At 33.8% G+C, this 15,178-nt stretch overlaps 2 protein-coding genes across 6 annotated transcripts; one reads left to right on the top strand and one right to left on the bottom strand.

Moving 5' to 3' along the window:
- Window positions 1-217: 217 nt before the first annotated feature.
- Window positions 218-5,332, bottom strand: LOC114244024 (deoxynucleoside kinase). Of its 5 annotated transcripts, none has more exons than XM_089727269.1 (5): window positions 5,156-5,332; window positions 2,962-3,140; window positions 2,551-2,803; window positions 2,126-2,280; window positions 218-1,070 (listed from the first exon to the last, which is right to left on the bottom strand). In XM_089727269.1, exons 2-5 carry the CDS (start codon window positions 3,118-3,120, stop codon window positions 891-893), a joined length of 747 nt encoding a protein of 248 aa, XP_089583395.1. In that variant the 5' UTR covers window positions 3,121-3,140; window positions 5,156-5,332; the 3' UTR covers window positions 218-890. The 5 variants fall into 5 exon arrangements, with proteins under 5 accessions (XP_089583395.1, XP_089583394.1, XP_089583397.1 ...); XM_089727268.1 differs by lacking the exon at window positions 5,156-5,332 and adding an exon at window positions 4,681-4,792; XM_089727271.1 differs by lacking the exon at window positions 5,156-5,332 and adding an exon at window positions 4,691-4,750.
- A 1,277-nt stretch (window positions 5,333-6,609) lies between these two features.
- On the top strand, window positions 6,610-14,933 carry CaBP1 (Protein disulfide-isomerase A6 homolog CaBP1). Its single transcript, XM_028175768.2, has 8 exons — window positions 6,610-6,859; window positions 6,959-7,152; window positions 7,323-7,547; window positions 11,105-11,257; window positions 11,660-11,869; window positions 12,825-12,979; window positions 13,597-13,755; window positions 14,064-14,933. Exons 1-8 carry the CDS (start codon window positions 6,838-6,840, stop codon window positions 14,218-14,220), a joined length of 1,275 nt encoding a protein of 424 aa, XP_028031569.2. The 5' UTR covers window positions 6,610-6,837; the 3' UTR covers window positions 14,221-14,933.
- Window positions 14,934-15,178: the final 245 nt, after the last annotated feature.

Here is a 15,178-nt window from a genome sequence, read left to right as displayed (position 1 = left end):
AAATACTGTTCATGATTTTCATTAATAGTATATAAATTATTGAAATCAGTATCAAGATTATGATTATAATATTTACTCTCTAATGATTGCCTGTAGTAACACCACATATAATAATCAGAAAGTGGTTGTTGGTTAGCCAGATTCATATATGTATCTGTATGCAGTCTTATATTAACAAGACTTTTTTAACTTGGGTCCGTCAATAAAACAAACAGAATTAATGTCAAAAGTTTATTTAAAATAAAATTAATCCAAGTCAATAATACTATAAATCGTTTTAAATATTAATATACGCTACTTATCATAAATTAAATGCAAACCATGCACAATAACATCAGTACGATTCATAAATAAATATTTTGAAATTAAAACATTAAAAGAATTTGTGATTAATTTTATACTACTAATTAAGATCTAATTCCTTTACTTTCAATTTCCAGTTGTCCTTTACAAGGTAAAACTTTTCAAGTATCAACCGTAATTTGAATACATTCTAATGGTCATAATTTTTTTTTTTATAATCTACTAGTTTAGAGTATTATACAATTTAATATTTGCATGGTTTCTTTGAATTTACAGTTTCAAAGATTACTTTTATCTTGAGTGTAAATCAAAAATAAGAATGTGCATTCATTATGTAATCAATACATAATTACTATATGACTTTATATGTATAGTGCATGTGATCATGCATGCGTAATTGATCATGCTGGCCATTAACAATGTCTTCATAATAATACAAAAAATAATAAGATTTCTTCAGTGCAAGTGGTTTTAAGGTAACTTCACAATTAAATATGTGATGAGAAATATAATCAGAGATGAAACTATTAATATTATTACTAAACTATGTATAAAGTCAGATTGAATTAATAATAATAATGAATATATTATAAGATCCTCATGTGAGGTGTGATCTTGATTGGTGTTGTTGATATTGGTTTCTTTGGGCTATGCTTGTTTGGTGAACTCATAACTACATTAACAGCCTTTCTTAAAATTTGATGCTCACTTCTCTTGTATTCATCGGTTATCTGAGAGAGGTCTAAATCAGCGTCTAACACTAATACCTGAAAATAAATTCATCTTTACTATATTGAATTTGTTTGCACTTAGTTTTAACGTTTTGATTGCCATTTAGATCGTCGCCCTGCATGCCCTACATGGCGCATTGAAATAATTATGTTTGGCTTTTAATGTACGTTTTAGCCTTTCAGGTCTTTTAGTAACAGATATTCTCAGTATCTTCAGATTCATCTTTCCCAGAGTCTACTAGATATTCTAGCGCCTTAAAAAGAAAAACAAAGAGAGAAACTATGTGTGAGTGTGTGTATGTGTATGAGTATGTGTGAGCGTGGATACTCATATAGAGTTTTATTCAATATAGGCCAGTGTGTTACTAGCTAACACGTGTATCCCTTGTATATAACAGAAACTGAACTAGTTATTTCAAAGCGCTATATAAGGCACCGGTATCCTATATGGCAGTCAAAGGGTTTAGTTTTAGCTTAGAAAGCTAATAACACTATAGTCAGAGCTAATATTTAAAAATGTTTTTTTATGTAAAAGCTTCTTACAACTAAGATACACTTTTTTTACTTTTAAATGAGGTCAACTAACATACCACTCAGTTTAAATTTATTACTACAGCCCATAAGTTACTACTAGCCCATAGGTTATTACTACAGCCCATATCTACATCAAGTACATAGTGTGATTGTATTGTGTAAAGCCTGGCAGAAATAGATAATTAGATATTACTGACCCAAGTGAGGTCACAATACCACCAACCAGTAAAGTTACAGTATTATACAGAATTTATACCACCAACCAGTAAAGTTACAGTAGAACTTATGAAAGAGTTAAGATTCTTCTCATAAAAGGAATTGATTCACATTCCAGGTTTTTACTTAACTAGCACACTTGGATGTGACAGCCCCATTGTCCACAAACATTACAAATAATTGTCTAGCTTTATCAGCCTTCATAAAACCAAAATTAACTTTCTGAACTATTTCTCAATCTATTTTTCCTGAAAGAGCTACAGCTGTACTCAAAATATATTGATTTGTCTAGTGTTGATTTCCTTTTTAAAGAATGTTTATTTCTAGTTTATTTTACTTACTGGTGCGGGACATTCAGCATGTATCCTGTTGATTAGCCAGTCCTCATGCAACCTATGCAGTTCCTCAATGTATGACAGGGGCACACACTGCTCTTCTGAACGAGCTCTCTTTTTGATCCTTTGGTACACTATTGAAGGTGATGTCTTTAGATATACTGAAATAAGAATGCAAGTTTTGATTTTAAGATTCTATTAACTCAATGTACTGTGTTATGAATATGGTCTATTGAGACATCTTAAACTAAACAAAACATTACCAGCAGTACCTAACATAGGCATTTATACCAGAAATATGTAATGTTGCTTAAGATAAATTAAATAACAGAAGTGTTAGCAAAACAATCTTTGTTGTGTTATGATCATTACATTACTTAAAACTTTTGGTACTTAAAAAATAGTCCTCGAATAAGTAAGTAAAATCAAACCTATCAAATCAGCATCAATGGGAATGTTGTGTTGAATGAATCGGAACCACTCATCAAGAACTGCAAACTGTGCTGGATGGAGTGTATTATTTCTCATCATGTGTTCAACGAAGCAGTATCTCGCACTGAATAATGATCGCTCCATTAGCTTTACTGGAGTTGGAGCAGGTCTCCGGTGCATGTCCAACATCGTCAAGGAAACGTATGACTGGAATGTCATCGCCCATTTTTCTGGATCTTTGTACATGAGTTCCTAAAATGAGGAATAACCCACCTTAGATTCAAATTGATTTATTCAGGGATCGTTGTGTAAAGTATATCCGAGATTCCATAGATCGTATTATTTGGTTATTGCAAATCATAAACAAATGTTTAAAAATGCATTTGCAAACATTGAAATGGTGTACTTACCAAAAGATTGCAACCTTTAAGATCTCGCCACATTTCAACGGGCTCCGTCAACAAAGTGATATCCTCAAACTGACGAAAATGTTCCAGAAATGTTGTTTTACCGCTACCTATGTTACCTTCCACGAACACGGTGAATGGTTTAACATTGTTGGCACTCATTTTAGAGATGTTAGAGGCAACTGAAAGCATTTTATAATAAACTAGTTTAATGAACACGAAACTTGCGTTCTGCAATATTTTCCCGCCGAAAATGTACCAGTTAAAACAAGCCAATGCCAAGCCAAAGAGAACCTGTCAAATGTGATAAATTCAATCCTTTTGAACAAAGCATCCGAATAAACGGATGTCTGAACATGCTTCAACTGTAGCAAAATTTAATAGGGTTTTAATTGATGTGGTAATGCATTTTCTTTAATTACAAATCAGCAGATCCAAACAAATGTACAGGAAGTTTAAATAGTTGATTAGTTTATTTCTTTTTTATCTGTGGGGTTAGACATTGACTCTGAATCGCACGTGCTCGTGCTATCAAAGTTTTCATTTTTTGACATTCTCGTCAAGTTTATTAAAACTGACTAGAGAGTAAATCATGAAGGATTATATTAATAACAAAATTATCGCTATGAAGGTTGTAATGTGGGCAAGTTATTACAGTTACTTTTTGAATGTGAATTCACCAAATTTTTCCTCAAATTCACATTATAATCTTCAAAGCGACGTTGTGGTTTTCATTCAATACAGTAGAATTAGCTTGTTGTAATTAAATAATAGGATTTTACCCATGTTAGAGCCATCTTACAATACTGACCATTTAAGCCACAATTAATATGGATGACAATAAATTCTAAATTCAACGGAATTCAAATTTTTTTTTTTTTTTTGTAGATTTGGATTACTTTTTCAAATTAAACTTGTTGTTTTTTAATTACTAGTGTTTTGGTTTTTATTATATTGATAGCTTTTTCATCAATATGGACACGATACAAATACGAGTACCTAATTATAAAAATTAAATAAAGGTTCCGTCGTGACTCGTGGCAACAATGCTGCACAAATGGGTCGCAACATTACAACATGTACGGAGTGAACACTATAAATCAGGGGCTCCCAAACTTATTTCATCTACTGCCCACTTTGAAAATAAATTATTTTGTAGCGCCCCCATTTTGTCACCTACTTAAAAACTGCTATAGCGAGAGCTCAGTCGGTGTCTAAGAGTTCTCCTAGATGAAATTACAAATCGCCTCACAAGCCTCTACACAACGCCCCCATTTTTTTGGGTCTCTTACCGCCCCTCTTTAGGCCTGTAGCGCCCACAAGGGGGCGTTATCGCCCACTTTGAGAAAGGCTGCTATAAATGAATAAAGCGTTCGACCGCTCTGACATGAAAATTTCAAGAAGTAGAGGAAGTTAAAGGTGAAGCTAACGTTCAGCTCAAACTATAGCTGAGTTAGTTAGCTTTCAAAACTAGCATCAAAACACTATTTGTCAATTTTTAAGGCAATAGTTTGATGTGGGTCTCCAGCGCGACGAACGCATTCCTTGAGCACATTACTTCGCCAAACATAGAAACGAAACGAAGGAATTTTGTATCGCATTGTCACTTGCGATGAAAACTAGATTCTTTTAGATCGTAAGCGGTTGTCATGTTAGTTAGACCTTGATTCCTTGTCACTGTTTGGTGATCTAGTACCAATATAATTTATTACAGCTTTTTACCCAATGGCACCTGGATTACTGCTGATGTGTATTGTGAGGACCTGGACCCAATGATGGGGAAACTCACAAATCTCTGGCCAGGCTTGGGTAATCACGCTACCTCATATAAATAAATAAAAAATACTTTAAATTTGGTGGTAGGACATCTTGTGAGACCGCACGGGTAGGTACCACCACCTCGCCTATTTCTGCCTTGAAGCTGTAATGCGTTTCGGTTTGAAGGGTGGGGCAGCCGTTGTAACTATACTGAGACCTTAGAACTTTTATCTCAAGGTGGGTGGCGCACTTAAGTTGTAGATGTCTATGGGCTCCAGTAACCACTTAACACCAGGTGGGCTGTGAGCTCGTCCACCCATCTAAGCAATAAAAAAAGAAAAAAATATATGTATATAGACCAAAGTGCAATTTCATAGGTAACCTAATAATAGAATCGTTGTTTACTAATTAATAAGTAAATTATTTAATGGATGCTTACCTCGCAGTTTTGTTATATTTCAACTTCTTATAATGTTAGTTTCTGTCAAACATTAAAAGTTTTGCGCAAATATTTATATATTCCTCGTTAAATTCTTATAAATATTCACTTTAACCCTGGGTTTTTATCGAGACCAAGGCTGTCCAAGCTACCTGCAAACTAATTAAATTTACTACAAAAGCTGCCAGCCGCAGAATTTCAAAAACAAAATTCTTTCCGGTAATTCCCCCAACAATAGAAAAAGATAACTTCACATTACCTATGGTTTTTTTTTATTGCTTAGATGGTTGGACGAGCTCACAGCCCACCTGGTGTTAAGTGGTTACTGGAGCCCATTGACATCTACAACGTAAATGTGCAATGTAAATGTGTAACGAAATTAGTTTGGACTACGTAAGCATGTGAGGTCTTCTATATTATATTGTCACTAACTACTTCAGTCATTAAATATATTAAATTTCCTAACTCAGCATACTTCAATCAGTTAACAGCTGCTCAATTCATATCATACCCTGTGCCTATGCTAGCGCCATTCTGGAGGATTTTTGAACTGTTATTTAGTGCTGAAAATGGGTTATGGGACACTTTTTCAAGCTTCTCCCATATGAGACGGTTCTCCTTACCTCTACCCTCCGTACTTCACATATAAATGATGTTTTTTTTACTTCACATATAAATTATGTAATGGGAATAGAATGTTACAAGAATAAATATTGATTAAATGTTTTGACAAATAGTTCTATTATCCAAACTATTTATATCCAAAACTATTCTGATTAAAACATGCGTCGCGCGCTGCATGAAAAGATGTCTAATCAGCCCTAATATAAGCCAAAATCATTCCTAAATGTCCTAATTTGATTATTTTTTTCATATAGAAATATTGAGTTATATATAAGTATAATATGGCAAAGAAATACCTTCTGCTGAGACTTATTATTTATTATTTATTTGTACACACAGTTAATATAATACAGTAATTGCGAAAAGATATAAAAAATGGCGAGCTTAACTCAACAATTGAGTTATCTACCAGCTAACCGTTCTTAAAGAAAGAAAGCTTTACATGAGTGGGTAGATGAGTACAATCTAATTAATTTAATTATTGACACTATAGACAACAACAATAAAAGTAAACACTAATACATAATATATCAAACTATATACATACACAATTACACACATAAATAACATAAACATATACAAACACGTACATATATAATGAAATACAAAAAAATAAATACATATAAGTAATTATTAAACATATAATGTTATTATATGTATACATATAATGTATGTATAGTGCATATGTACACATATAATAATATTATACATACAATTAATTTACATATAAGTAATTAAAGGTTAATTATTTTAAAAAAATGTTTTTAGTCAAATTATGCTAATACCTACTTATTTTAAACAAGCTAGATAAGGGTAGGCAAAGGAAAGTTACGGTTCATGGACAGATATATTTTATAAGCGCCAAATTTTAAAAACACCAATCACTTGGATCCACGAAATCCATTGACAATACACGACCCTCCTCCTCCGTTTTGTAAATGAATTTTAAAGATTGACGTGTTTATTTTACGTATTTAAGTTACACATTGTAGTGTGCTGTGAATCTCGATCTCAAAAATTTTATAATCGTTTATTCATAAATAGTGTGAAATTTCATAATGTTACACGGATATTTTATAGGTATATTTGCAAAACATAACATCAAACTGTGACGCTTTTTGACATTGTTTAAATTTATTTAATGTGCCGGTAAATTTACATTTCATATTTTTATTTCAGGTATCTTGCTCTGTGCAGCGGGGTCCTTGGCCCTCTACGATTCGTCTTCAGACGTTATCGAGCTGACACCGAGTAATTTCGACAAATTAGTTACAAATTCCGACGAAATTTGGATCATTGAGTTCTTTGCACCGTGGTGTGGACATTGTAAAAGCCTTGTTCCCGAATATAAAAAAGCTGCGAGAGCTCTAAAGGTACTTATTTTAATGAAACGGATAAGACTATATACAAAATAACAAATTGTATTCATTAGATAGCTGGGTAGCGTAGTTCGGTGGACCATTTCATCATTAACAAAATACCGTATGTTAATATGATAAAAGCTATCTAAATTAAGTAAACGACTGAGTTTATTCATTTTCAGGGCATTGTAAAAGTAGGTGCCTTAGATGCTGATGAACATAGAAGTGTATCACAGAAATATGGAGTCACTGGCTTCCCCACAATTAAGATATTCACAGGGAGCAAGCACACACCATATCAAGGTCAGAGGACAGCAGAAGGATTTGTTGAAGCTGCTTTAAAGGCAGCCAAGGAGAAGGCATATGAAAATCTCGGCAAGAAATCGAGTGGGTCCTCTTCTGATAAGGTAAAATTTTTGCATAAGTTCAGGTTGTTGCTAAAAAACTATAAATTGAAGAAGAAAAATAGAACCTTGAAAAATGGTTGATATCATTTTCAAGCTTACTAAGTAAAATATGTTGCGGTAAAAATATATTAATTACTCTAAGTTAATTAATAAACACTAAAGTAAATATAAAGATATCTCATTAAATTCTCAATTTAATTCCAAGACAAAAATTTACGGACACAACATTCCATGGAAATCTTTGAAAAGGACTCAAATGAAGCAAATTAATCCATCTGTGTATATGACACCTGAAAAGAAACTGAAATATGTTCAATATCAAGCACAACTTTTTCGTAGAATAGAAAATTATGATGATGAAACACCAATAACAATAAATTCTTCACATTAAAAATAAATTTCATATTATATGGAGTGGGAGATTTCATGAAATCACAGGAAAAAGTTCTTATTTCTGATAGTTCCAAAAAAGTTTTCAAATATTGACATGCTAATTTTAATTATAAACATCTATATGATGGATAGGTAGGTATGTCTCCATTTCATAGATGACAGATATATTAAATGATGATGAAATTAAATGAAAGATGACTATTTTTAAGACTTTCAAAACTATTTTAATCTCAGAAATGAAATACACAAGAAATATTCCTCTCAAGAAACTGAATGCCAAACAACAAAGGACAATGACATTTTATTATCTTAATGAGTTTAAAAGTTATTTTTCTGAAATTTTCCATGGACAATGAAATCTATCTATCTAATGAGTCATTCTAATCTTGCTTTTCTCAAACCTTCCAGAAAATTGTTGACTATTTTGTTTAAATGGGCTTTTTTTAATGCTGGGGAATCTGTTTATGTACTAAGTACTTCACTCAGGTTCACGAATGCTTAAGAAAATAAACCTGCAAAAAATGTGTTCTGGTTTAAAGTATGAGACAGTCGAAGAACTATAAAAATGAGATTTAGTCCTTATGTCTCAATGGGGGTGACGGCTTTGACATTGTGATTTCTATGGAGTTCGATAACCACTAGATTAGCTCACTCGCCAAAGTTAAATGATCGTATTTGTTCTGATTTTTCATACACACTGAGACATTGTCTAAATTTAATATATTTTATGTAATAGGTAAAAACTTCGACCTATTATCATTCATATTACGAATTTAACTATGATAATCCACCTAATAAAATAAAATGTAACCAGCATATTGTATTATTGGCTGGCAATGTATTGACTCGTAATGCGACTCCCACATATCCTCTCACTTTTTTCTATAGTTCTGTTAGGCCACGTCACACTAACGCCGATCATTGACCTTGTCAATACATCCCACACGACAAATATTTAGTAATTTTTTTATACTGTAATATTCATTATCCAGATTTTTCTCGGAAATATCATTAGGTTTTTTTTATTTATTGCTTTGATGGGTGGGCGAGCTCACAGCCCAGCTGGTGTTAAGTGATAACTGGAGCCTATAGACATCTACGACGTAAATGCGACATCCACCTTGAGATATGAGTTCTAAGGCCTCAAGTTTTTTAATTTTTTTTTTATTGTTTAGATGGGTGGACGAGCTCACAGTCCACCTGGTGTTAAGTGGTTACTGGAGCCCATAGACATCTACGACGTAAATGCACCACCCACCTTGAGATAAAAGTTCTAAGGTCTCAGTATAGTTACAACGGCTGCCCCACCCTTCAAACCGAAACGCATTACAGCTTCAAGGCAGAAATAGGCGAGGTGGTGGTACCCACCCGTGCGGTCTCACAAGATGTCCTACCACCAAATTTAAAGTATTTTTTATTTATTTATATGAGGTAGCGTGATTACCCAAGCCTGGCCAGAGATTCGTAAGCTTCCCCATCATTGGGTCCAGGTCCTCACAATACACATCAGCAGTAATCCAGGTGCCATTGGGTAAAAAGCTGTAATAAATGCTGCTTCACGGCAGTAAAAGGCAGGGTGGTGGTACCTACCCGTGCGGACTCCCAAGAGGACTACCACCAGTGATGCGACATTTCGCCTCGTTTGGCCTGCGGCTAGTGAACATTTGACTAGGTCTTCAGTACATCTGTAGAGAATACTTGTTTTTATCTTATTACAACAGGAGACTGTACCCCATATAGAATGTATTCCAAATAAAATAAAATAAAAAATATACATGTACAGATAAAAACAAAAATCACACGACTCGCGAAAACCGAGTAAAAATACTATAGATATCTACTTTTTTTTCATATGAGGTTGTTCACCAAGCTACTGATGGTAGGATCTCTTGTGAGTCTACACGAGTAGGTACCACCACCCTATCTATTTCTGCCGTGATCCGTTCGCTGTTTCGCTTCGAGTAGTTCCGATTACTAACTGACTGACTGCGTGCCATCTCTGCAACGCTTTTATAGTCGAGACGAAATTCCAAGAGTCGTCGAGAATATTCCACACATTTGTAGTATTGTTTCCGCTATCTGACAATAGATGGCGTTGTACTCCTCGCGCGTTCTATATGTTACAAGATCCTTCGGTATTAATTCGACTATTCGGCAATAGATGGCGTTACACATACCGACGTAACAGTATCGTGCTATGCGACTGTGCCGGTTGATCCTAGCCCGCAGGCAGGTGGTACCAATTTTTGGAATGAAATACGTACTTAACGAATGCTCACGAATTCCTTCCATGATGAAGGAATAACATTGTGTAACAGAAATCAAACTTGCAAAAATTAAAGTTTTGCGTAATCTTTGGTAGTAGCAGAACACCTTGTTAGACTGCGCGATTTGCGACGAAAGGCTCGGCGAGTAAATTAACCCACAGACACAGCCCACTGAGTTTCTCGCCGGATCTTCTCAGTGGGTCGCGTTTCCGATCCGGTAGTAGATTCTGCGAAGCACGGCTCTTGCTAGGATTCATGTTAGCAACATCGTCAGGCTTGGGCCCCGTGAGCTCACCTACTAGTTAAGATTACGCTAATATGGTCTCTCTAGACCTGATGGTCTTAGGTAGGGAAAAAAAAGACTGCGCGGTTAGTTATTGCCTATTTCTTAAGCAGTAATGCTTTTCGGGTGGAAGGGTGGAGCAGCCATTATACTGTAACTTACAAGTTATGTCTCAAGGTGGATAGCAGCATTACGTTGATGTCTATGGGCTCCAGTAACCACTTGACATCAGGTGATTAGTGAGCTCATTTATTTGTACAACTAATAAAACATCTTCTAAGTCAGTCTCTTCATTGCTGAAGGTCGTTTTTAGTTTGAAATGTTGATCACTCGATCCACTATGCTTCATATATTGCGGTCTTTCCTTATCCTAGTAAGTTTAGTCATTGCTCATTTGGACATTTCGATTATTCTGGCGATCTTCTTCTCGCTGCCATCTTCGTCACTAAGAAGAGAGCCAAGATAAACGAACTGGTCAACAATTTCCAAGTCTTGAAGTTGTCAATAAAACACACGTATATTTTTTGATACAGTTACACCATTTTTTTCTAGGATACATGTGTATAAAAAGCAGTATTATAAGTAGTAATAATTTTTTATAATATTTCTTCCAGTCTGATGTCATTACTCTAACAGACAGCAACTTCAAAGAACTGGTCCTAGACAGCGATGACCTCTGGCTGGTTGAGTTCTATGCTCCTTGGTGTGGGCACTGCAAGAATCTTGAACCTCACTGGGCTAAAGCTGCCACCGAACTTAAAGGAAAGGTCAGTATTGTAAAAGCAAAGCTTTAGTGAAACATAATTTTAAAATTCCGATCTGTATTCATAATATGAAGGAAATAAGGTATATAAACGCGTATGTAGTAACATTTTAATAAGTTTTTGAAATGTATATGGCCTATTTGAATTCATACTTAAAATTTGACTTTATTATATATTTTTTGTTTACTAACAAAAAGGTTTATATTTTATATTTGTTTACAACATGCATAAAATTTTGTTAAACATACTCATCCCATTCTAGTGACAAATTTAAATTGAATATCATAAGTAAAAAAAATATGTAGGATAAGAAAAAAAAAGACAAAATTTTTAATCATAATGTTCTCATTGTTGAAATGTCTATAATCCTGATGACCAGATGTAACCTTAGAACGATGGTTTTAGGTCAAACTGGGTGCCCTGGATGCAACAGTTCACACAACAATGGCGTCACGCTACCAAGTACAAGGATACCCGACCATCAAACTATTCCCATCAGGGAAGAAGTCTAGCGATTCTGCAGAAGACTACAATGGAGGCAGGACGTCCAGCGACATAGTTACATGGGCTCTTGAGAAGCTCGCTGAGAATGTGCCCGCACCAGATATCATACAGGTCTCTTTAAATACATATTTAACAAAAATAATTTGGCACTTGGTAATCTAAAATAGATTACTAAAAGCTCAGTCATTATAATGAACTTAAACTATTTTGACAAATATCATGTCTTGACGTTTGGACGTGAATCCAACATTCTTTTTATGTCAATGAAATAGAATTCGTTTGAATGTATAGTAGAAAAATTAACACTGAAACTTGGCTTTAAATACAAAATCCAATTAAGTTTAAAAAAATTAATTAAGGCCAATAACTAATAACAGTTTAAAGTATTCACACTGAAGCAGCAATGAAATTATCACAAAATTCAATGAATTCTTTGAAATTATCACAAAATTCAATGGCTTTTGTTGAAATGTTTGCTATCGATTTTATAGTCAAACATAAATATTTTTATTGTTTTAAGAAAATGTTATTTATTCCGCGAATCTAACAACGTCGAGTTACATTTTATTACTTGTTGTGGTGAAGTGAATAGTCATATCCAATATATATTATATTATAATGTATATTAGTAATTTTATATTATTAATAATTTTAAATCATATAAATACTCAATAATAATCAAAATTCATAATGCCATTTCATTATGGAAATGGATACAAAACAACATTTTAATAATATCTTCTAAAAGTTATACTTAAATTGGATTATCAAAGCTACCATTATTAACATGTTGAACGCCATGCGGCCCACCAGTGGGCCTAGAGTACTATACCATTTAATCAATCAATAGTATAGTCATAGGTACTTTGTTAAATATCTTGATATAACATTAGCCAACTCTATCATGTGACATGTGAAACAGCTACCAATATTTTCAAAATGCATAAAGCTACCATAAACGATGTATAGCCTTTGACCTAAGCATCAGATGCAAATTTAAAAGATAATGCTAATTTTATGTTACTAGCTCTAAATAAAATAAAATGTGATAAAATATGATTTACAGGTTGTTGGTGAAGAAACTTTGAAGGCTTGCAGCGAGAAGCCTCTATGTGTTGTATCAATCCTGCCTCACATCTTGGACTGCAATGCCGCATGTAGGAATGACTATATCTCCATCCTCAAACGTCTTGGTGACAAATACAAGAACAAGATGTGGGGGTTCGTATTATTTAACTCATATACTTTATGTAGCATTAAAATTGAGGGATATCAATACTGCCCATACAGTTATTAATCACGTGATTAGATTTTCAGATTATTTTTTATTGCTTTGCTGCAAAAATAATTACTTACTTACTTATACATCCTACTATTAGTGTAGGGTGCGGTGTGAGTTTGTTATTTAAAGTTTATGTTCCTTAAAAATGTTTATTGTTAAAATATAAAGTAAATCAATTAAATGTTAATGTTATGAATGCACCCGGGTGACGCGGTTGTTGATCGTGCACTGACGATTTGTAGCAATAAAGTTAACGCGTCACGCGAATTATACTGACAAAGGTGTTCGGTGATAATAATATATTACCGAGCAATTACAGAATTTGAATGCGTTTCGGTTTGAAGGGTGGGGCAGCCGTTGTGACTATACTGAGACCTTAGAACTATATCTCAAGGTGTGTGGCGTATTTACGTTGTAGATGTCTATGGGCTCCAGTAACCACTAAACACCAGGTGGGCTGTGAGCTCGTCCACCCACCTAAGCAATAAAAAAAATAAAAAAAATTTGAACACATAGTCTTTAAACAAACAATATATAATATTACTTTATATTACAGGTGGATTTGGGCAGAAGCTGGTGCACAACCAGCACTTGAAGATTCTCTGGAGCTTGGCGGATTTGGTTACCCTGCCATGGCAGTTGTCAATGCTAAAAAACTCAAGTTCTCTACATTGAGAGGTTCTTTCTCTGAAACTGGCATCAATGAGTTCCTAAGGTAAGCTTTTCTATTGATTGGTGAACGGTAATGGCTGACCCGACCTTCAATTGAAACACATTACTGCTTCACGGCAGAAGTAGGTAGGCTGGTAGTACTTACCCCTAGGGTCTTATAAGCAGCAATCACGCCCACGGGATTTGAACACGATTTTGATACAACAACAAACGTTTAACGAATATGAAAAATCTTTCTTCTATTTTTTATGATTTGAATTAAGTTAGTCAGTTTGTAATAAATAATCCATATATACTAGTGACAGTACTCACACTCATTTTTTTAATTTGTACCTCTTTTTCTTATTACAGAGATTTGTCGTTCGGTCGTGGCCAAACAGCACCGGTGAAAGGAGCAGAGATGCCCAAAGCCGTGACCACGGAGCCCTGGGACGGCAAAGACGGCGAACTTCCATTAGAAGAGGACATTGACCTTTCAGACATAGATTTAGAGAAGGACGAATTATAAAGCCATACTAATTTGTGAATGAACACTTGATGCCAGATTTTTTTTATTTGTCATATTAAAAATTCCAATAATTAAGCATGTTGCAAGAATCATTTCAATATGTTAATTTAAATCGTTATTAGAAAAAGTATTCGAGGGATTTAAGTCAATTTAAGAGATAGATTAAAGATGGCGCTGATGTCATTAGTAGTTTGGTCAAAATGTCTACTTGATTTTTAAAATTGTATATATTTTGAAACATGTACTATATTATATTAAACCATTTTAATATGACTAAATTTAACCTGTGCAAGTTAGAATCATTTATTGAATGAAATTTAGATTGTGAAAATCCTTCTGGTTTTATCTATAGGATTAGTAAAACGGATTTGAGTAAAGTAGGATTATTTTGTATGTACTTCAATCCAGTGTCATTAAAAATATCACAATGCATAGAATAGTTATTTGCTATAATACATAATATATTATTAGTAAGTATATAAGTTACAATGGACTGAATTTTGTATTTTATTACTGATAGTGTATCTTCACATTGGTCGAAGTTTGAACAGTACTCTATGATTTTGTAATTTATCACAAATTATGTGCGACTCTTCCAGTAGATTATAATAAATACTTGACCGTTTTAAATAAACTTAAAGGTGATCGCTAATAATTTTTTTTATTAAAAATTGAATTTTTATTTTAATAAATGTCAAACGAACCTTAATGAATATGAATGCCTTTTATTCTTTTTCTTTACAAATAATAAATGACTTCACGCGTAACATTCATTTGGGTTGACGAATTTACGTTTCTAAAAAGGTTTTTTTTTATTGCTTACGTGGATGGACGAGCTCACAGCCCACCTGATGTTAAGTGGTTACTGGAGCCCATAGACATTTACAACGTAAATGCGCCAACCACCTTGAGATATAAGTTCTAAGGTCTCAGTATAGTTACAACGGCTGCCCCACCC

Source organism: Bombyx mandarina, chromosome 05 (assembly GCF_030267445.1).
Source record: "Bombyx mandarina strain Sakado chromosome 05, ASM3026744v2".
In the NCBI taxonomy this organism is placed as follows: domain Eukaryota; kingdom Metazoa; phylum Arthropoda; class Insecta; order Lepidoptera; family Bombycidae; genus Bombyx; species Bombyx mandarina.
This window is presented reverse-complemented; position numbering and strand designations above follow the sequence as displayed.

What these genes read in the sequence shown, in the direction of transcription:
- LOC114244024 (XM_089727267.1), bottom strand. Translation starts at nt 3,316, where the DNA reads ATGTTCAGACATCCGTTTATTCGGATGCTTTGTTCAAAAGGATTGAAT. An exon ending in CATTGATGCTGATTTGATAG is followed by an intron (nt 2,281 to 2,550) that starts GTTTGATTTTAC and finishes TTCTTATTTCAG; the next exon opens with TATATCTAAAGACATCACCT. An exon ending in ATGCTGAATGTCCCGCACCA is followed by an intron (nt 1,071 to 2,125) that starts GTAAGTAAAATA and finishes ATTTATTTTCAG; the next exon opens with GTATTAGTGTTAGACGCTGA.
- CaBP1 (XM_028175768.2), top strand. Translation starts at nt 6,838, where the DNA reads ATGTTACACGGATATTTTATAG. An exon ending in CCGCACCAGATATCATACAG is followed by an intron (nt 11,870 to 12,824) that starts GTCTCTTTAAAT and finishes TATGATTTACAG; the next exon opens with GTTGTTGGTGAAGAAACTTT. An exon ending in TACAAGAACAAGATGTGGGG is followed by an intron (nt 12,980 to 13,596) that starts GTTCGTATTATT and finishes TTTATATTACAG; the next exon opens with GTGGATTTGGGCAGAAGCTG.